The sequence below is a fragment of the Mustela nigripes genome, chromosome 10, assembly GCF_022355385.1.
Source record: "Mustela nigripes isolate SB6536 chromosome 10, MUSNIG.SB6536, whole genome shotgun sequence".
Classification (NCBI taxonomy): Eukaryota; Metazoa; Chordata; class Mammalia; order Carnivora; family Mustelidae; genus Mustela; species Mustela nigripes.
This window is the reverse complement of record NC_081566.1, coordinates 12,939,667-12,960,167: the sequence shown is the minus strand read 5'-3', so window position 1 is coordinate 12,960,167 and position 20,501 is coordinate 12,939,667. Positions and strand designations below refer to the sequence as shown.

General features: G+C 51.3%; 2 protein-coding genes and 1 long non-coding RNA gene across 12 annotated transcripts in view; 2 read left to right on the top strand and 1 right to left on the bottom strand.

The window, feature by feature from the left end:
• The window catches only part of LOC132025411 (uncharacterized), a 109,100-nt gene extending 106,169 nt beyond the window's left edge, over positions 1-2,931 (top strand). For all 9 annotated transcript variants that reach the window (XR_009406569.1, XR_009406568.1, XR_009406566.1 and 6 more), the window contains one exon: positions 2,546-2,931. This is a non-coding gene — a long non-coding RNA (uncharacterized LOC132025411). The remainder of the gene's footprint in view (positions 1-2,545) is intronic.
• On the bottom strand, positions 1,781-11,790 carry NENF (neudesin neurotrophic factor). Its single transcript, XM_059412629.1, has 4 exons — positions 11,599-11,790; positions 3,791-3,851; positions 2,938-3,041; positions 1,781-2,065 (listed from the first exon to the last, which is right to left on the bottom strand). Exons 1-4 carry the CDS (start codon positions 11,773-11,775, stop codon positions 1,889-1,891), a joined length of 519 nt encoding a protein of 172 aa, XP_059268612.1. The 5' UTR covers positions 11,776-11,790; the 3' UTR covers positions 1,781-1,888.
• Positions 11,791-18,365: 6,575 nt separating this feature from the next.
• The window catches only part of PACC1 (proton activated chloride channel 1), a 38,053-nt gene continuing 35,917 nt past the window's right edge, over positions 18,366-20,501 (top strand). For both annotated transcript variants that reach the window (XM_059412628.1, XM_059412627.1), the window contains exon 1: positions 18,366-18,540. In XM_059412628.1, coding sequence (XP_059268611.1) covers positions 18,505-18,540 — 36 coding nt within the window. In that variant the 5' untranslated portion in view covers positions 18,366-18,504. The remainder of the gene's footprint in view (positions 18,541-20,501) is intronic.

Here is a 20,501-nt window from a genome sequence, read left to right as displayed (position 1 = left end):
ACACCGTGACGCCGATCCCCAAGCCAGCTGGGTTTCCCTTCCCTGAGCTGCGCGCACCCTGTGTGGGGCCTCTCCAGGCCGCCTGGGTTTCTGTGTGCTCTGTCCTAGAATCTCTGAATGAGACACATTCTGATTCAGAGAAGCCCCTTGCTGGGGTATAGGGCAGCGAAGTGGGCAGAACTGCCCCAGGAGTGGGGAGCCTGAAGCCTTGAGGGAAACCATGCTTTGCTGTGGGGTGTGGGACATCAAGGTGAGGGGGCGTGGGGAGGACAGTGGTCCTGGAAAGTTCCCAGCCTGCAGCCCAGGCTTTAAGGCAGGGACTCCTCCCCCATCACTGCCTGATAAGGCAGGAAGTGGGTTGCAGGTGTTTGGTAAAAGAAGTCCTCGCTCAGGTGTTTCCAGAAACTTGTAACCATCTGTGTGCACTCAAGTGTCATTTGTTTTTGGGGCCACATGTCCGGGTACAGACTACCTTGGCCACATGAAGGACTTTCTGAATTCCAGGCCAAGGAGTCCGGTCTGATAAGTTCCAGGCCCTTTACTCTTGGGTGGGTGGTCACCAAGCTCCCAGCTTCTGAGTGGGACTCCAGAGTTCACCGGGAGAGTCTCTAGTCTGCACACATGGAAGAACAAGGCAGAGGTCAAGCCTGGTCCTCAGAAAGGCTCTGGTAGGTTCTCCCTGAGGTGACAGGTGAGACAGAAGGTAATGTTTATCAAAGTCTGTCCCAGCCCATTCATGTCACAGTCTCCCGGGGGGAGGGGGGCGGGAGGGTGCTCATTAAAAATGCAGCTCCCGGGCCATGTTCTAGAAATCTGGAATCTGGGGCCCTGGGGCTGGGCCCCAGCATCAGCATTTTGAACAGTCAGTCCCCTTAGGAGCATCTTCCACTTAATGTAAAAATTCTCTCTTGGGAAGAGATGCTATTTAGTTTCTGTCAAAGAAATTCATCTCTACTATAAAATTTCCAGGATGAGTTTAACGTGGCGCTTCTCAGCCTCAACACACGAGACCCTTTGGGCCAGAGGTTCTTGGTCTGGGGAGGGAGGGCTGTCCTGTGCACTGTAGGCTGTTTAACACGAGCTACCAGTAGAATCCTACAGCTGTGACAACAAACATATAAAAATGTCTTCAGACAGGGCCAGTGTCCCTTAGAGGGGGAAAAATCCCCCCTCAAAAGGAAGGAAATCCTTATGGAATCTAATCCGAGTCCCGCGTGTTGCATGGACCTTACCAAGTTTGGGGTGACGTCCAGGCCAGGCTCCGGCCACAAGGCCCTGGCCACCACTTTCCAGCCCAGATGGGGCTGAAGCCAGTCAGGGGGTCACTCTGTCCTGGTGGCAGTGCCGAGCCAGCCCCGCTGGCGCCCCCTCCCCACCGCTCCCACTCCCACGCACCCTCCCTGTGCCTTCCCCCGGTGGGGATGGCGAGGACGGCCCCTCAGGGGTGGGGACACCGCAGGCAGGACTGTGAAGGGGCGGCCCACGCACAAGGCTGCCCCTGCCCGTGGAGCAGATGCGGCCTCAAGGAGAGGGCGTGTGGGGAAGAATCTTCTCTTGTGAAAAATAAGTTTATTTTCGTGCTTATTCTAAAGTAAACATGGTCACAGTGAATCTGGTTCAAGTACAAGAAAACAGAAATCTGAAGCAGTCAGTCACTTCCACGGTGACACCGAGGGCGCTCCTGGCCCCACCGTCCTGACCCGCCTGGTCAGTGTGCGGGGGTGGGGGGGGTGCCATGGGGACAGAACACTCGACCAAGGACTATAACAGGCATTCAGGATTCCCGGTTCAATGTCTGCTTTATTTGGGTCCGGGTGCCCAGAGGCTCGGGCAGCTGAGGGTCTCCCTGCCCCGCCCCCCATCAGGAACACGATCCCAGGATGGAATATCAAAACTCGTCTTTTGTGTCAAAATGGGGCTGGTCTTCGGGCTCGAAGTCCAGGTTGGGGCTGCCGTCCTCGTTGAGAATCCTCCGGGCCGTGTAGCCCACGATGGGGTACTTGGCTTTGTACACTTTGGTGAAGATGTCGTCTAGGGATTTTAGCTCCTCAGCCGTGAGGCCCGTCTTGGGGAGAAAAGCCCAAGCGACACGGGGGAGGGGTGGGGGGGCGGGATGAGTGAGTCATGCCTTGCACTGGACTCTCACCACCCCACCCCCCTGCCCCCACACCCCTAATGCTGGCGACAACGTATCTCAACAACCAACTGACTTTTCGAGAACCACCCCTGTGTGTAGGGGGATGGTGGGGCAGGAGCCCTTTGCTGTTTGACTGAGGTGGGAATTCATGACTCCAGAGAACACCCAGTCTGGGGCAGGGTCGGGTACACGCTACGCAGTCTGCACCCACGTTCTTTTCATGGCCCTCTACCCCTCTCCCGTGACAGATTCAGACACCCTTCCCCTTCCTTGGCTCCTGAATCTTTCTGTGATGTTGTGGTTTGTGAGTCTGACTCATCTGAGCACAGCTGGGTGAATGCCGGCCCCCCTGCTGGGATTTCTGAGGCCCTCAAATGGCTTCTGTCAATGCTGTTTTCTCTTTCATAGGACTACGAACATGGGGGATACTCTGCTTCTCAACCCTGTTCGTGCCCAGAGCGGCCTGCGGAATGGGTGTCCGAGACCAACAGCATACCTACGAGCCTGGGGGTGGCGCGTGCAGACTGCAAGAGGGATGGGGCCACCAAGGCAGGTTGGAGCCAAACTGTGAAGGTCCCAAGTTCACGGGAGCTTGGGCATGACTCTGCAGGTACTGGGGAGTCTGGGAGGTGTCTGAGTAGGAGTGGCATAGTAAGATCTCTATTTCAAGAAAACAGTTGGCCACACTGAGTGGACGGAAGATCAACAGGCTAATTAGGAAGCTTTGCTATTGCCTAGGTGAAAAAGGCCATGGCCAAGGCAGGGGGGACATTTTGACAAAGGCTCATAATCTGGCTCACAGTGTCATGGGTGAGGTCTGCGGGGTCGAGAGACATCTTGGCCACCCCTCTGGTGGAGTCCTTCCCAGTCAAGGCATTGTAGGGGGCTCCTCGTCCATAAAACTCTGCAGTGGAGAAGAAGGAAGAAGTCGTGAGTGTGGACATGCACGCCAGGCAGCAAGGAGACGGTCTGTGGTGGGGGAGGGGGCTTCTGAGCCCAATCCGGTGCTGCCGAAGGCTCCAGGCCCACGGAGAGGGGAAGCAGAGAAGACATGAAGCCCAATAAGCCAGCCCCTGCCGTCAGGTTGGGTTCCACTAATGCAGACTTTGGAATAAGTCACACATGCTGGACTGACAGGTGATTTTTTAAAAATCTAGAGTGAAAACAATCTCTTAAAAATATTTAAAATGCAAACAGGAAGAATGCTCAGTCTTCTTAAATGTTGGTGGAAGCCAAGTCTACTCGGTTCAGCATCTTTTGTTTGGTATCGGGTAACAATGAACCATAACAAAACTGCCATGATATCATCGGTAATTACCACTAGAGAAACCATGAAGTGACATTAAAATGTTCTGTCATGTTCTGCGATCCCAACACCTTGCAAAGCAACACTTTTCCTCACTGCTTCAACCATGGTAAAAACATCAAGTTGGGATTTGATGACTTGGGCAGCAGGGAGCCATGGAGGGCTTTTGAGCAGGAGCGTGACATCATTAGAAAACCACTGTGGAAGTACAACACTGACGAAGAATGTTATCTCCGTCTGAGGGAAAAGGACCTGGCCAGTGTCCCCTCCCTTTGTTCACACATCCAGTGCCCACTCTGGCTGCCGAGCTCCCCAGAAGTAAGGATTCATAAAGCCGAGCCACTTACCCTTTCCAGAGGTGACATCAAACACCACTCCTTTCACTGCCATGTAGATGGGCTGATCCTCCTAGAAAGCAGGAGAGAAGCTGTTGGAGGGAGCTGGAGATCTCCGCTTCTCCAGCCCAAGCTGGTGACATCTCTTCCCACCACAGGCTGTGCAGACGGCAGCGGCCGAAGGTACAAAGCGGTCATCCCTGAGCCAGTCCTCAGCCAGCTCGCCCATCAGGAGCTCGCCCCTGCCTGCCCAATGTCACATCCACTCACAGACTTAGGAAAAGTTACAAAGTATCATGACAAGCCCATGGCAATACCTTTCTGGGGGGGGAAAAAAAAAGAAAGAAAGAAAGAAAAGAAAATCCCAGGGACCAAAGCAAATCTACATAGATAAAAATTCAAAGTATGTTAAACGGTGAATTTTTTAAAATCAACCCAAATCTCCTTTCATCTTGGTTAATGTACTTACATGGATGCAATCAGTATAAATGATCAATTTTATATTTTGCTTCTTACAGGTAATATTGCTTCCTATAAACATTCCCATGTATTGAAATAACCAAAATGGTTGTCACTAGCACAGCACTATTTTATATTAGTGATACTGTGTACCGGTTGGTTTGGCTCTTCTTCTACTTTGAGTATTTGGGCTCTTTCCAATTCTTTAAAACCATAAATGGCAGGATTACGAAGATCTTTCTATTAGCTACTTTATAATTTGTTGAGTTATATTCCTGGACCAAAGTACACGAACAATGTCATCACTTATTAAAAATGTAAGCAATCTGTTCTTCAAAAAACCATTTACAGTGCTAGAAATATACAAGCAATGCTGTCTCCCCAATGTGCTCACAGTCTCATAGTATATTTTTTGCTGTATTTATAGGGATAAAATGTTATCTTCAAATTCCTATCCCCTCCCACCACCACCGAAGAGAACAACGCAAAAACAGATGGCATGAATTTCCTAACTACCATCAGGGTGGACTTGGGCTGGGACAACTGGCACGTTCTAGGACACGCAAGACCAGGCCTCCTTTGTCTCAGCCCCACTGAGGGTACGGGGACACCAAGCATCGGTTCCTAGGCTGGGGTGAAGGGGGCTGCTGCAGCTGGGTACACAGGAAGCTCTAGATTTCTGAGAGCACACTGCTTGGTCTCCTCTAGGCATGGGCCTTAAACTTCTTGCCCTTGTGGGGCTTAAGGTCAAGTTTTCATGACTACATTTCACAGAGAGAGGAGCTGGGGCTCTGGGAAGGTATGCGACTCGACCGAGGAAATGTATCTCACCATCACATAACTTCACAGGCCTCAGTTTCTCTGACCGTTAAGTATGGATAACACCCAATGACCTTGCAGGCACGCTGAAGGACACAGCGTAGGTGAGCACAGAGTAGGCCCAGCGCAGGAGCTCAGTGAATGGTTGGTTATTACCTCTCTATCACCTCCGGACAGACAGTATCCAGAACTTCGTTGTCTTGGTGATGTGCTCCACCTCAACCAAGAGTTATTTAATCTTAATTTTATTTATTTATTTGACACAGGGGGGCAGAGAGAGAGCACGTGCACAAGGGGGAGCTGTAGGCAGAGAGAGAGGGAGAAGCAGACTACCCGCTGAACAGAGAGCCCTAGTTGGGGCTCAATCCCAAGACCCTGGGATCATGACCCGAGCCAGAGGCAGAGGCTTAATCAACTGAGCCACCCAGGTGCCCCTATTTTAAATATTTTTTTACGATTTTAAAAAAGTAATCTCTACACCCATGTCGGGCTTGAACTCACCCCCAAGATCAAGAATTGTGCGCTCTACGTACTGAGTCAGCCAGCACTCCAATACGGGTCATTTTAAAAGGCATGGCTTAACCAGCCAGAAGCCTGCTTTTTTTATTTTTTTTTTTAAATGGCCTTTCTTTCACTGTGATTATGTATTTCTTGACTTCAATAGCTTATCAAGTGGGGTTACATCTTATTTCAATTTAAACACTATTTTAACAGTTATAATTTTACCCATGGCATTTGGTCATATTTTCCATCCTGACGCTTTTCCTTGAATACGTAACTCCTTCCTTGCATGCAAAGAGGCATAGAAACATGACATTCACGTACATAAACTAGAACCACATGCATCTTATCACTAACACTCTCCACTCCAACAGTTAAATATCTGTCTCCTCGTGAAACCATACATTGAAGGTGTTGGGGCAAAGAAGAAGTCCCAGCAAAGGGGCAGAAAGGAATGTTGTTACAGACATTCCAGAGAGAGGAATGGCCTTATCGGTTAAACGTCAAGTGTGCTGGGAGTGGGGCTGAGGGGTCGTTCCAGGCCTGAGGAGCTGGGAGTCCACTGGCAGCAGAGCGGCGGGCATGGTTTCCAGGCCCCGGGGGTAACTCAGGCAACTGAGAAGACAGAGGGTGAGTGGAAGTCTTGCAGAAATGCAGACTCCGAAATACAAATGTCCCTGCAGACAGATAAAGACACACATGCTCATCACCAGCTTCCCACCGGGCTCCCCACCCTCTCATCCGTCTGGAAGGATGCTTCGTTTTTTTCATCTCTACAGCAGGTCTGCAGTAACAGACCTTTTTCCAAGAGCCCACAGGAGGAGTCACCTCAAGTCAAACAGACCGGGGTTTGAGCCAAACAGACCTGGGTTTGAGCCACGACTTATAATCTGTGCTGCCTTGGGCAGATTACTTAACCTCTCTGTGCCGCAGTTTCCCCCTCTGTAGTAAGATTCTAAGAGTATCCACTTACCAGGTTGTTGTGAGGATTAACCAAGGCAAGAGATATGAAGCCCTTAGCAGTTTGTTAGTTACCCGGATCCTTAATCTAGATTTTGACAGACAAAAAATGTACCTCCCAAGTGACAGATAAGGATTCTAGAGGCATTTTAAGTTAAAACTGAAAGGGCCTTGAAGATTATCCAATACCTTCATTTTCCAGATGCAGCTGTCCGGGCCGGGGAGTTGGGAGACTTGCCCCGAGTCCCAGCGGGAATCAGAGCAGTCTCTGGAGCCTTAGAACCCAAGCTCATTCCACTCCCTGGCCTGCCCCATTGGGGGCCACACAGCACGAAGACAGCGCACTTGCCTGGGACCAGGACAGGGTGAGGGGGGCCTGGGAAATTCATCCACAAGACTCAGGACCACCAGTGAGGCACAGAGTGGGTCAGAAGCACCCAGATGGACAGGAACCAGGGGAAGCCCTGCATGAATGAGGCCTCGCCTTTCTCCTCGGGGTCTGGACTTGCCTCACCGTCTGGCCTTCCTCCCCGCCTGCTGTCAAGCAGTGCCAGGAAAGGGCCACGAGAACGACCACGGAAGGGCAGATGAGGCAGCAGGGCGAAGAGGTAGGGAGAGGCCCGAGACTGGGTACACGCAGGACGGCGGGCCCCTGAGCCTTCAACCTTGCCCTTGAACCGGGGGCCAAGGACAGAGCCAAAGGCCCTCGTTGGTAAAGAGGGAAACTGCTGCAGATGTTTCCTTCTGCAGAAATAACGGGGGCCCCCCCGAGGATCCGAGGCCGGGTTCTTTTCTGACCGCCGTGGCATCGGTAACCTATTAATGGATCGTGGATTCACTTAGTGACTTACTAACCAATTTTTTTAATGAAGTAGAAAAGGAAAAGTTTAAAATGGAACAGAAAATAGAAAATGTTGGGGTGCATCATACGTAGAAAGAAGAAGCATTGTTTGACAGAACTTGTGTTGTGGGTGTGTGTCCCGGGGGACGGTGCACGAAGTACGCCCGGACACAGCCGTCTACAAGCCGCCCGTCGACTGCACGGTTAGAGAGGGCGGTTTCTCCTCACTCTCCGGCCTCCACCCCACCGCCTTCACTGTCTGTATCTTCTTCATGTCTCTTCAGAATGATCTTTCTGGAAGAAGCACAGTCTTACTCCTCCCTATCATTCAGTTTTAGAAAAGCAGAAAACAAATGTCACCCTGTCACCTCCTGACCTTAGCACAGATTTCCGAGGACAGCTGGTGCTGAGAACAGGCAAATTCCATCTACGAAGAATAACCGTGAAGCCCAGGGGGCCTCAGCCAGCTCGGGACCCAGAGTCACACCAAATAAACTCCCACAGCCAAACTACATTTCCCGGCACGCTGGCACGCGGGTATCTTCTTAGAACCGGTACCCCCGTGGGGCAGGTCACTGCCTGGCACGGTTCTAGGACTGCGCAAGGCCGGAGAGGGGCGCTCTTGGTCGTTGCTTTTCCTTGTTCGGGCCTGAGGGAGCAGCGCCTGGTTCACCTTGAGGACTCCCCACTGTGTAACCTTGGGCAAGTTCCTTTCACCTCCCCTTGCCTCCTTCCTCCATGACAAATGAGGTAACAGCCCCTCCCTCGTGAGGCTGTGGTGGTCATTAAATGAGCTGGTGCTTTAAAGTGGTTAGGATAGGGGCGCCTGGGTGGCTCAGTAGGTTAAGCCTCTGCCTTGGGCTCAGGTCATGATCTCAGGGTCCTGGGATCGAGCCCCGCATCGGGCTCTCTGCTCAGTGGGGAGCCTGCTTCCCCACCCCCATCCTCTGCCTGCCTCTCTGCCTACTTGTGATCTCTTATCAAATAAATAAATAAAATCTTAAAAATAAATAAATAAATAAATAAATAAAGTGGTGAGGATAGTGCCTGACAGAGCGGGCACCATCTGGCCCCGGGCCCAGAAATCAGGTGGGGTGGGGGCCGGCAGGGGACCCTCTCTGCCCTTGGTATCCTCCCATGCAGTGAAGGCGGAAAACACATTTTCTGAGGATGGCAAAAGTCGTGTTGCACTTGGAGGGTGGAGGATGACATCCGCTCTGAACCAGGGAGAATCCTCAACTTCACTCGTCTTCCCTATGGGGTCCGAGGCAGCGCCCCGCAACCAACTCTATGAACATTTCCACAGGAAACATGAACATGAGTATTCACACTAAGGACAGCACATGAACATTATAAACAGACTTGTGTCGGCGCTGACAAGGTTCTGTCACCAAAGGAGTTCAGAGCAGGTTGGGTTTTGCTATTAAATGACTTAAAAAAAAAAAAAAAACACCTTGTGGGGCATCTGGCTGGCTCTGTTGGTAGAGTATGCAACTCTTGATCTTAGGTTTGTAAATTCAAACCCCACACTGTGCATAGAGATTACTTAAAAATAAAATCTTAAAAAAAAAAAAAAAAAAACCTCTTCTGGGTTCAGAGCTTGATTTTTGAATTGCATAAGAGGATTATGAACCTGTTATACTGCCTCTTGCTTATAACTTTAGTAATAAGCTAACAAAAGTAGCAGCTAAGATTTATAACGGCTTACTATGCTAAGATTACTGCAGGCCTATCCTTTGCATATCACCATCTCATTTAATCCTCACACAATCCCTACATAGAGTAGGCACTCTTGTGATGGCCATTGTCATGGTCAGTTTTATGTGCCAACTTTGATCAATTACAGTATCTGGGTGTCGCTATGAAGATACTGTGTGGTTGTGATTAACATCTATAATTAGCTGACTCCAGGTAAAGGAGAATAATTGGGGTGGGCCTAACTGCATCAGTTGAAAGGCCTTAGGAACAAAATTAAGGTTTCCCTGTAGAAGAAGAAATTCCTCAGGTGGGCTGGGGCATCAGCAACTGCCCAGGGGATTCTGGCCTGCTCTATGGACTTCAGACTTGCCTGACCAGTGCCCATGATCACATAAACCAATTCCTTGCAATAAGCCAAATATGTTATTTTCTACTGTTTCTGTTTCAGGTGTACCAGGGAGCCCCTGCAGTAATCCAGTAATCCCGGTGAGAGGTGGTGGTGGCTTGGGCCGGCCTGACTGATAAAAGCATCTTACAGCTGGGAAGACTCCAAAGAGCTCGCAGCCCGAAGAATAGGGAGTGGTAGCCAGGCATGATCCAAAGGTACAAAGCTCTAACTCGGGTACCGTATAATGTCACACAACAGTGACACTCCTGAGAGTGAAGGGGGTGTGCCATTAGTAACTCTTCCCAGACAACAGGCATAAACCAGAACCTTCCAGGGTGGCTCAGGGAACAGCACGGCTCTACTCAGTTGTATTCATCGGCCCCTCTCCTACCTGACTTTCTTCCTCTGTCTGCCTATAGACGCCCAAAACACTTCTCTCCTTAACCTGTTCCCAACTCAAGCTTCCCTCTTTCCTTCCCTTAGTTAAGTATCCGTAATGTCAGCATAAAAAATTTTAAAAAACCCCCAAAACCCAGGATCTCTTCTCTGTCCTCATCCTGTAGCCCCTGGAGCTGTGGCTACAAGTACCCTCGACCTTGAACTCTCTCTTCTCTTGGGTTCTGTGCCAGGGGTCTCCAAGTTCGCCCCCATGTTTCAAGACTGACTTTGAGGACTCACAGAACTCAGCATACAGTCGTACTCAGAGCTCAGATGTATTACAACTGTATAGAAGGATACGAGATCGTAAGAGAAAAGGACACAGGCAGAGTCTAGAGGAATCCAGGGGTGGATTTCCTCATGCTCAGTCCTTCCCATGAGAGGTCACACACAGGGCTCTTCCACCAGCAACACAATGCAGCACCACGTGCGCGATGTTTCTGCCCAGAACATTAGTCTCTACCCATTAGAGACTCAGAGGCCAAGGTTTTTACTGGCAGCTGGCCATGTAGGCCCTCTCTGCCCAGCAATGTTCAACATAAATACACAGTATAAAGAGCCCGGAGTGAGCCACCCTCCTCTGCTAGGGAAGTGTGGAACACCCTGGAATTCCAGACATAAGCCAACAGCCACTCTTGCCAGCGGGCCTTCCTAAGGAGAGTAGGCTTGCTGCGTTAACTCTTTTCTGCAACGATTCCTGGATCCTGTATCATCTGGTTCTCTGTTTCCCTTAACATCTAGTCACATCCCTGTCTCCCTCCTTCTGTGTTCTCTTCCACTCGGGCTTCTGACCACCGTCTGTATACAGTGATATTCAAACCAGCCATTACTGCCTAAGGGCCAAGTTTCTGACCACCCTCCCCCTGTCCCCCTTTCAGACCTGGTCTATTTAAGGCCAGCTAACTTGGGGTTAGGGATCCCAGGCTGGAGGGTTTTAACAAGAGGACATGGTCCCTTCCTCGTTCTGCCCCTAACTGGCGCATGCCTCAGTTTCCCCGTGTGTAAAAGCAGGACGTCGGTTCCCTATCAATGCTGACATGCTATGGTTCTGTGATCTGTGCATCAAACTTTCCCCCTCTCTTCCCGGATTGGCCCCACTATGGCCCTTCTACCGGGGAGTGCAGCATCTTCCCAGGCTCCGCATCATCACACTGGACCCCAGCAGCCCAAAGGCAGGGGGTGCTGTGAGGAGTTTCCTGGACGCCTCCAGACTATTGACTGATGTGGGTCTGTTGGGGGGGAGGGTGTCTTTAACCTCCGGTCTCCCCCTCTGCCCTCTCCCCAGCTCTTTCTCAGCCGAGAGCCCAGGCAGTAAAAGTGGGTTTGAGGTCGGGGCAGGAAGTGCAGGGAAGCCTAGATCATCCCTCGGTCTGCCCCAGGTTTTACTTCCCTTCTCCCTCCCCCGCCACTCACTCCGCGGAGGAGGCGGAAGGGTCTGCCCCCAGCGGATGCTAACATTAAACCCCCCAAAGTTCCGAGGTTCCCGGGGCTGATCACCAGCCGAAACGCATCTCAGGGGAGCCGCTCGCCGGAAGGCAGGCAGGGGGCAGCGCGGGCCGGGGCGTGCGGGCTCAGGGCCGGGGCTAAGTCTGCGCAGCCCCGACTCGGACGGACCCCCCGGGTCCCTGCGCGGCCGTCTGTCCGGAGGGAGGAAGCCCGCAGGCCCGGCGTCCAGCTCGGAGCCCCCGCCTCCCCCGCGGCCTCCCGTCCGCTCACCTCCTCCCCGCCGTAGCGGGCCAGCTCCTCCTCCGTGAAGAGCCTCACCGGGGGCCCCCGCTCGGCGGGGCGCGGCACCTGCCCGGCCCAGGCTGCCGGGGGCCCCGGGGCCAGCGCCAGGAGCAGGGCCAGCGCTGCCAGCCGCCGCAACCGCCGCCGGGACGCGGGGCCCGCCATGCTGCGCTCGCCGAGCAGGGCCGGGTGGCCTGGGCCGCTGGGTGGCCTGAGCGCGCTCCCGCCCCGCGGCCCCGGAACAGCCCACCCCCCCACCCCGCGCGCGCCCACCTCCCCGCCCCTGCGCCCTCGGGACCGCGCCGCTGGAGCTCCGACTCCGCGGCCCGGGACTGGAAGCTGTGCGGAGAGCGGCCTACGTGACAGTAGTTGTTGAGTAGGTTCGTGGGTGACACAGCCCCACACTCCAGCACCTGGGACGAGGTATTTACACACCAGGACCCCAGCTTTATTCAGTGCGGCTGGCTCAGTCGTGGAGCATGCCACTCTTGATGGGGGGTTGAGGCGGGGAGTGTAAGTTTGTTCCAGCCCCGCATTGGGGTGTAAAGGGTTACTCAAAAATCTTTTTAAAAGTTCCCTTTTACTTCTGGCTGATTTCTCTTCCTTTCCAGTTATGTCCCCAAAGGGATTTTTGCAAAGGGTAGAGCGTGCCGCAGATTTGCACTGAAATAATAAGGGCTGGCATTTGTGCAAAGACTTCTTCATTAATTCATAAAACAAATACTTTTTGAGGACTTCCCTGTATCAGGTTACTGGGAACACATCGCTGAACAAGGCATCAGTATCCACATGGAGTTTACATCCCATGGGCTTGTATGGATGAAATGGACAAAAGTGAGATACATTCGTTGCTATTGGGAGAAAGACAAAGCAGGGCAAAGGACAGGGAGCATGGGGTGGGGGGGGGGGGCTGCAGTTTTAAATGGGCTGCCCAGGGGCTCCTGGGCGGCTCCGTGGGTTGAGAGTCGGACTCAGAGTCAGTCCTGGTCGGGATCTCATGGGTCCTCCCAGAGCCTCAGTTGGGTCTTGGTAGGCCGTCTGCTTGAGACTTCCTCCCTCTGTCCTTCCCCTGCTTGTGCCTTCTCCTTCTCTCTCCCTGGAAAAAATAAATAAATCTTACAAAACAAAGAAACAAACAGGGTGGCCAGGGAAGGTCCCACTGAGAAGGTATTCGTATAAAGGGGGTAAGGGAGGTAGCCAGGAGGGGAGGACATTCTTTGCAAAGGGGAAGACAGGTGCATACATGCTGAGGAAAGGCAGTGTTCTGCTTGCTGGAGAAACAGTGGGAAGGAAGAGGTGTGGGAGATGAGGTCTGGGAGGTCAGAGGGTAAAGGGAAAGGCGGTGGGGGCAGGTCTCGTGGGGCCTCACAGCTCACTTTTAAAGGATTTTGGCTTTTACACTTACTGAATGGAGGAGAGGAATGAGTTAAAATGTTAGTGGAATGACTCTGTGGTGTTGAGGACAGACTAAAGCAGGGAGCCCCTGCAGTAATCCAATAATCCAGGCGAGAGGTGATGGTGGCTTGCACCCGGAGTGCTAGCCATGCAGGTGATGAACGGGGGTGGGGGGTGGGGGGTGGGTCTCAGATGTGTTTCGAAGGTTAGCTGGCGGGATTTGCTGACCACTGAGAGGAGATGCGGGGTCAGGGAGATAGAACAGAGTCAAGGATGACCCAGAGGGTTTTGGCCTGGGTAACCATAAGGATGGAGTTGCCACTTGCTAAGATAACAAGAGATGGTGATAAGAGCAAGTCTGGGGGGAGAGGCTCAAGACCAGGCTTGGTCAGTTCGAGAACACATAGATATCAAAGTGGTATCAGATTGACAGTTGGCTATAGGAGTCTGGATTTGAAGGAAGAGTTCCAAGGGAGAGATATAAGTCATGGAATCCTTGACATCTAGGTTGTATTTAAAGCCACAAAATGGGGCCACATGGATGACTCAGTTGTTTAAGCATCTGCCTTTGGCTCAGGTCATAATCCCAGGGTCCTGGGATCAAGCCCCATATTGGGTCCAGCGTCAGTCTCCCTGCTCCTCAGGGAGTCTGCTTCTCCTCCCTCTGGCCCTCCACCCCTGTTGGTATGTTCTTTCGCTCTCTCATTCTGCTCTCTCTCTGAAATAAGTAAAATCTTTTTTTTTTTTAAATATTTTATTTATTTATTTGACAGACAGAGATCACAAGTAGGCAGAGAGGCAGGCAGAGGTGGCAGGGGTGGTGGGGGAGGGGAGCAGGCTCCCCGCTGAGCAGAGAGCCTGATTCGGGGCTTGATCCCAGGACCCTGGGATCGTGACCTGAGCTGAAGGCAGAGGCTTTAACCCACTGAGCCACCCAGGCGCCCCTGAAATAAGTAAAATCTTAAACAAAAAAAAAAAAAAAAAAAAGGAAAACTTAAAATAATAAAGCCACAGAATAGTTGAGATCATCAGGAACATGCACATGGATAGGAAAGTGGAGGGACCAAGGACTGAGTTCTTGGGTCCTGCCAACATTTTGTGGATGCAAGTCCTGGCAAAAGAAACCAAACCATGTGCAAGCCCTGACTCAGCACTTTCACATGTATTAACTCATTCAGTCCTTGCTTTCACTCTATGAAGTAAGAAACAATGTCACCACCCATTTTTACAGATAATGAAACTGAAGTGCAGAGACCTTAAATATCTTGCTCAAGGTCACAGGGGGTTGGTATAGCCAAGATTCAAGCCCAGGCTCCCTCCCAGCATCACCCCTTAGCCCACGGGCCACACCTTCCCTCAGTGACCATATCAAATGCTCATACTTTTCATCCGTGCAACAGAATGAACTTCTAATACAGAGCGACCTGAACAGGATCCATCACCAGCCCTCCGAATCTCAGTTTCTGTGTTAGTAACACACCAGGCTGCCTCCTTGATGGAATTGTGCCGGAAACCAAAAATGATCACGGATGTGAGAGTCTGTGTAAGCTATTCCGTGCAGAATCTGTGTTCCTGGGTCGCAGGGTCGCAGGGTCTCCAGGTTAAGAGAGGCCCTTCTAAGCCCTTGAATAGAATATCATCCCCATCAGATGCAGCACATTCCTTAATAACATCCCTGACCTATAGTGTGCTGCTTCTCTGAGCCCTTTCTCTCTCTACAGTTCCGTTTGTTAGTAACTTCTTTGAGCCCAAAGATACTCCCTACAATTTCTTTCTTTTTTTAATTTTATTTATTTGACAGGCAGAGATCACAAGCAGGCAGAGAGGCAGGCAGAGAGAGAGAGAGAGAGAGAGGGAAGCAGGCTCCCCGCTGAGCAGAGAGCCCGATGCGGGACTCGATCCCAGGACCCTGAGATCACGACCTGAGCCAAAGGCAGTGGCTTAACCCACTGAGCCACACAGGCACCACTCCCTACAATTTCTACTCATCAGATCTCCCTTCCTCTCCCTGAGACACCAAGTATAAACCTGTGGTGTAATGGCGTGCTCACATGACCTTGAATTTTTCTAGGCATTCCTCTGATTGCCCTTCCCTACTTGAACCCAGATTCATTTTCCCCAATGAATCAATCACCTGCAAGGGGAATACAAATTATTCAAAGAGAAACAGAATAACTTTTAATAAGATAATTGGTTGCACGGGGGATGAAGGAGGCTGAGAAGAATCCCGGAGGTAATGAGAAGATTAGAAACAGCAGGAGAGTAACAACATCCTAGCCTTAGTAGGGAGGAGGAGGAGGTGGTATTCAAGTCTGGGGGCCTGGGTCCCCTAGCTGAAGCTAGAGCCACAAAAAGCCTTTGTGTCAGGGGCCGGAGCCATGGAAGGGACACTGCCAGGAGCAGGAAAAACCTTGGAAAAAACACAAAACAAAACAAGAAAAACCTTGGCTTCTTCCCTGCCCTGACCCCCTCTAATCTCCCAGCAGTGCTTCCTCTTGACTAAATTCAGTGGAAACCCAGCTACAGGCCTGTCTGCCCTACGTGAAAAGGTTTTTGTTTGTTTGCTTGTTTGTTTAACCTATAAGCAGCAGGTGCAATGATCAAAGCCACCTTGGTTGGCAGCGGCATCACTGGATCTCTGCTGCTGCCATAACGGGGCGCTATGTGTCTCTCTTCACATCGTCTTCCATCTGTTGTAAGGACTTGAGTCATAATAGGTGAAGGGATCACCTTACTTAGTATGACCTCATTTTATCTAATACCTCTGCAGCCACCTATTTCCAAGTGCGGTCCCATTCTGAGGTACCAAGTCAGGACTTCAACATACCTTTCTGGAGGACACGACACAATTCAACCCATAACAAGGATCTTTTGGGATCTAGATGGTATTTCAAACCGTGAGACTAAAGAGGAACCCATTTCCCTAGCCCCTAGGGAGGGAGTTGAAGGGAGATCTCGAGCCCTAGCTTGGGAATGCCATCTTGGAGAATTGAGGGGATGAGGAGAATCCAGCAAAGGAGGCTGAGAAGGAGCTTTGAGTGAGACGAGAGCCAAAGGGGAGGCACGTGGGGTCCTGGAGGCCCAAGGCGGAAAGCAGACAGGGAGGAGAGTATCAGCCGAGGCCAAGGCAGCTGACAGATCAAGAAAGAGGATAAATCACAAAACAAATGAATCAACAAAGAACAGAATCATACCTATAAGTACAGAGAACGAAATGATAGTTGCCAGAGAGGATGGACAAAATGGGGGAAGAGGAGCGGGAGATGCAGTTGTGGAATGAATGAGCCACCAGAATAAAAGGCACAGGAGAGAGAATATAATCAATGATCGTGTCATCGCATTGAATGGTGACAGATGGCAGCTACACTTGTCGTAAGCACAGCATAACCTATGCACTTGTTGAATCACTATGTTGTGCAGCTAAAAATCATGTAACGTTGTGTTACAACTATACCAAAAAAAAAAAAAAAAAAAAAAAAAAAAAAACCTCATGAGAAAAAGAGGAGGATGGGGAAATGGACATCTGATTTGACAACTCTGAGGTCATTTGTGACCTTGACCACCAAATTTCAGTGGAGCGGAGAGGATGAAAGCCTGATTCGTGTGTGCTCATGAGAGAGTGGGAGGAGAGGACTTGGGAACAGCTGGTACAGAAAATTCTATTTATGTGTTCATGGTTTCTCCACTCTAGCATGGAGGAGCCAGAGGGCCAGGACCTGGGAGTGTCCCATTTGTTTCTGTATCCCAGGGCCCGGTGCCGTATTTGTTAAAACCATGTCAGAGATTGTACTAGTATCTCCTTCAGATGTGGGGCTCTGTAATTTTCCGGTTTGATCCGAGCAACAAAGAGTAGAGGGGATCAATAGGGCTGGACTAGATTTTTCTGGTCTTTCAAGCTCTAAAATTCTATGATTGTGTGACCTGTTCTATCTACCAGCCTCGCGTTAACACAGCTAGGAATCTAAAGAGTTGTTTGTTGTCCTTTGTATTTGAGAGCAACTGTCAAATGGCTGGAATAAGTGTTCCATTCACAAACTGAACATTGGTGAGTACCTATAATATATATGGTATATGTGCTATGTATATGGTCCCTTTAAAGATGCAAGACCAGGGAACCCAGGGTGGGGGAGGCCTCCCTCTACTAATACTCTGGAGGTCCAGGGGGTTTGATGTGGTTGGTGCTACTGTGGTTGCTGCTGAAGACGGAAGAGGCCCCGAGTGGCCCCGAGCGTGCAGGGCCTCGCAGAGCTGCAGCTGCCCAGGACACAGAGCAGCATTCACCAAAGCATAAGTGACCTCTATTTGCCTCACGACTAATCGGCCCGGGGTGGCCACAGAGAATGGCAGTTCAGGCAGTGGGAGGAGGGGAAGATGCAGTCCACAGATCCACCGTGCTACAAGCCAGACACCGTATTCCCCACCACATCCAGGGGAGAAGGCTTCTGCTGCAGGGGAACCGCACTTTTGTTTTTTCCTGCATGATCTGTAGGCTCTCAGTAAGGCCCTGTGAGCAGGGCAGGGTTTAGGCATAGATAGGAGGGCCCAGGGTATTATCTGCAGGAGGTGCACCTCAGGGCTCAGTTGGTCAAGCACCTGCCTTCAACTCAAGTCATGATCCTGGGGCTTTAGGATCGAGCCCTGCTTTGGGCTTCCTGCCTGAGGGGAGCCTGCTTCTCCCTCTGCCCATCCAACCCGCTTCTGCTCTCTCTCTCAAATAAATAAAATCTTAAAAACAAAAACAAAACAAACAAAAACCTGTGGGAGAGGGGCAAAGCCAGGACAAAAACCTAGACGTCCTGACTCCAAACTGTCTGCCCTAGGAATAATGAAAGTGTTTGGATTCTGTAGTTTGTTCCTGGATTAAATAATATTCTTTTCAAAACAACAACAAAAAAATACTTTATGACTGCCTTGCTCAAATCCTTTCCGAAACAAGGTACCTCAACTTCCTTGTAAAACAGGGAGCAAAATGTCCAGCTTACAGGGTTCCTTGCAGGATCAAGGACATAATATGAATGAAAGTGCTTTGTAATATACAGTGTTCGGCAGACATTTATTAATGGTTAGAAACCACCAGACTGCCTCTTGCACTTATAGATTAGGCTCTCCCACTCATCTGACCTGACCTCTTTATTCCACTTTCCACTCATTTTTCTCCGTCCCTCCTCTTCTAACATACAGAGGAAGTGGGAGGTGAAAAGAGCACGTGCGTCTAACGCCTGGCTTAAACGTGGCTTTGGGTAGCGCGCAGGTTTTGCCATTCCGGAGTTGCTGAGAGATGCTTCTTGCCCAGAACTACATTTCCCAGCAACCCTCCCGTGGTATCAGCGGCAACGAGGCGCATGCGTCGATTGCCGCCCCGCCTGGTCTCGGGGCCGCACCTCCGAACCGGTTTCGCCCCGCGGAGCCGGCAGCTTAAAGTGCGGCGGCTGCGGTCCTCGCCCGCCGCTGCTCCCGAGCCGTCGCGGTCTCAGGTGCACCTCAGCTCGGGTCAGTGCCATGATCCGGCAGGAGCTCTCCACATCCTACCAGGAGGTACATGGCAGCTGGGGGCGGGGGCGGAAGCAAAGTTTCCCGTGGGGCATCCGAGCGGGGTCCCCGCGTCCGGGCGGGTTGGGGTGCGGGGGGCGTCCCGGTGGCTCGAGTGCGGTTTTCGAGGAGTGCGGCGGGGGAGGGGGTCCCCGCGTGCGGAGGCGCGGCGGGGCAGGAAGGAAGCGGGACGCCGAGCCTCCTCCGGATGCCGCCGGCGCGGGATGGAGCCGGGGCCCCGGAGGAGCCGCGACGGGTCGCCAGCAGGTGAATGATTAAAGCGGAGTCGGACCCCGGCAGCTGCGCGCGGGCGGGCCTTGACCCCGGCAGATCTTTGCAACAAGTGGCAGCACGGGCGCCCTTCTCCCGGCTGGAACGGATGTGCGGGAGGCATTAGCCTCTCTGCAAGCCCGAGGCCTCGTGGCCCCTTGCAGGTGTAAATGACAGCGATAATTATGCCTTGTGTTTGGAGGCCCGCCTAACTTTGCAAAGGTGCTTCTCGCCGAGCTCGGTTTTTCTTAACTGTCTCATCTCCTCCCACTACTTTAACTATCACTTTCCAGCTCTTTGTCTCTTTCTAGTTCGTGCTGAGCTCCAGGCTGCGGTTCCAGCTTTCCCTCCTACCTCCCGACTCCCCGGAGCTAGTGAACTGCTCTCCTCCTCTCAGGTCCTGTATCCTGGTCATCTCTGGGGATCATCCTCCCCTGCGCCCCGGACGGTGGTCCCCTCACTTGTGAGCTCAGTCAGTTCCACATCTTCAGTCCTCCGGTTTGTGTCCCTGTGTCTCCTCTGGCCGGCTGCGTGAGATGCTGTGTTACCAGCTCTCCCTTTGGTGTCTCCCATGCTGTGCGGGTTCCTTTTGAGGCCCTGCCTTGATCCCACAACATCCCTTTTTACAAACAACCTGATGCTCTTGAACGACCCAAGTCCAAACTTCTTAGCAGCTTTCAAAGCACTGCTCAGAGTCATAGCTTCAATTATCATCTCACCCACCTATGTTCTAACCACACTGGAAACTCACTCTTTACAAAGGTGCACCTGCTTTCCTGTCCCTTTTCCGCTTTCTCACACAGTTTCTTTTTCTTTAACTGTCTCTGAAACTCCATTGGTTAAAATTCCACCATCCCCCCGTTATTCAAGGAGGGATCTTTAGTCCCACGCTCCTTGGAGACTGACTTCCCAGATCAGTCTAGCATTCTGCCTGTCCTTCTCCTATGTACTTCCTGTTGTCTTGATCAATACTGACCACTATTGATGTACATTCCTTGCTTTGTAAATGATCCTGTGTGGATCAAGCAGATGGCTTAGCTCTAGAGTGCAAGGGGAAGCCTAGTTGAAAGTCGATGAGATTTGCCTAAGGCTTGCTATTTTTTAGTATAGGACCTGCTCTGGAATCTGACTTTGGGACAAATTTCTGTATTTCTCCTACCATCTCCTTTATCCCAAAGGAGCCAGATGACTTTTAACCCAGTGCTGTGGATTCTGTGGTCTCTAGATTCTATACTCTAGACAGTGAGGGAATTCTCAGGAATGAGTTGTGTCTTTCCTCTGTAAGTTTTCAGGTTTATAGGGAGAAGAGCATAGTGGATAAATACTACTTTCAAGTCAGAAAGCCTGTGTTCCTAACCTGGCTCTGCTTCTGGCCATTTGTCAAGTCACTTAACTTCTCTGAGCTTCGGGTTTCTTCATTTGCAAAGGAGGGTAGCGATAGGCCTTATCTCCTATACCAATGAGTTGGTATACAGAATGTGCTTAGCTCAGCGCTTGGCAGGGAGAGACCCCTCAGTGAATGGTGGCTCTTGTTAAAGAGCGTGGGCAGCTCCTGCTTCTAGGGAGCTTTGGGATCCTGGTTTGTAGGACCATGTCCCTCACTGTCTACAGACAGTACAGGTTGTACAGACAGGTTGTACACAACCTGCAGTATCACCTTTCCCAGCAGGGCTTCTAAAATGGTTATTAAAATATAG

Excerpts from the sequence above, each read along its gene's own strand:
- NENF (XM_059412629.1), bottom strand. The coding sequence starts at position 11,775 with ATGGCGGGCCCCGCGTCCCGGCGGCGGTTGCGGCGGCTGGCAGCGCTG. Across the intron at positions 3,852-11,598 it reads CCCGCTACGGCGGGGAGGAG|GAGGATCAGCCCATCTACAT; the intron begins GTGAGCGGACGG and ends CCTGCTTTCTAG. Across the intron at positions 2,066-2,937 it reads CAGACCTCACCCATGACACT|ACGGGCCTCACGGCTGAGGA; the intron begins GTGAGCCAGATT and ends TTTCTCCCCAAG.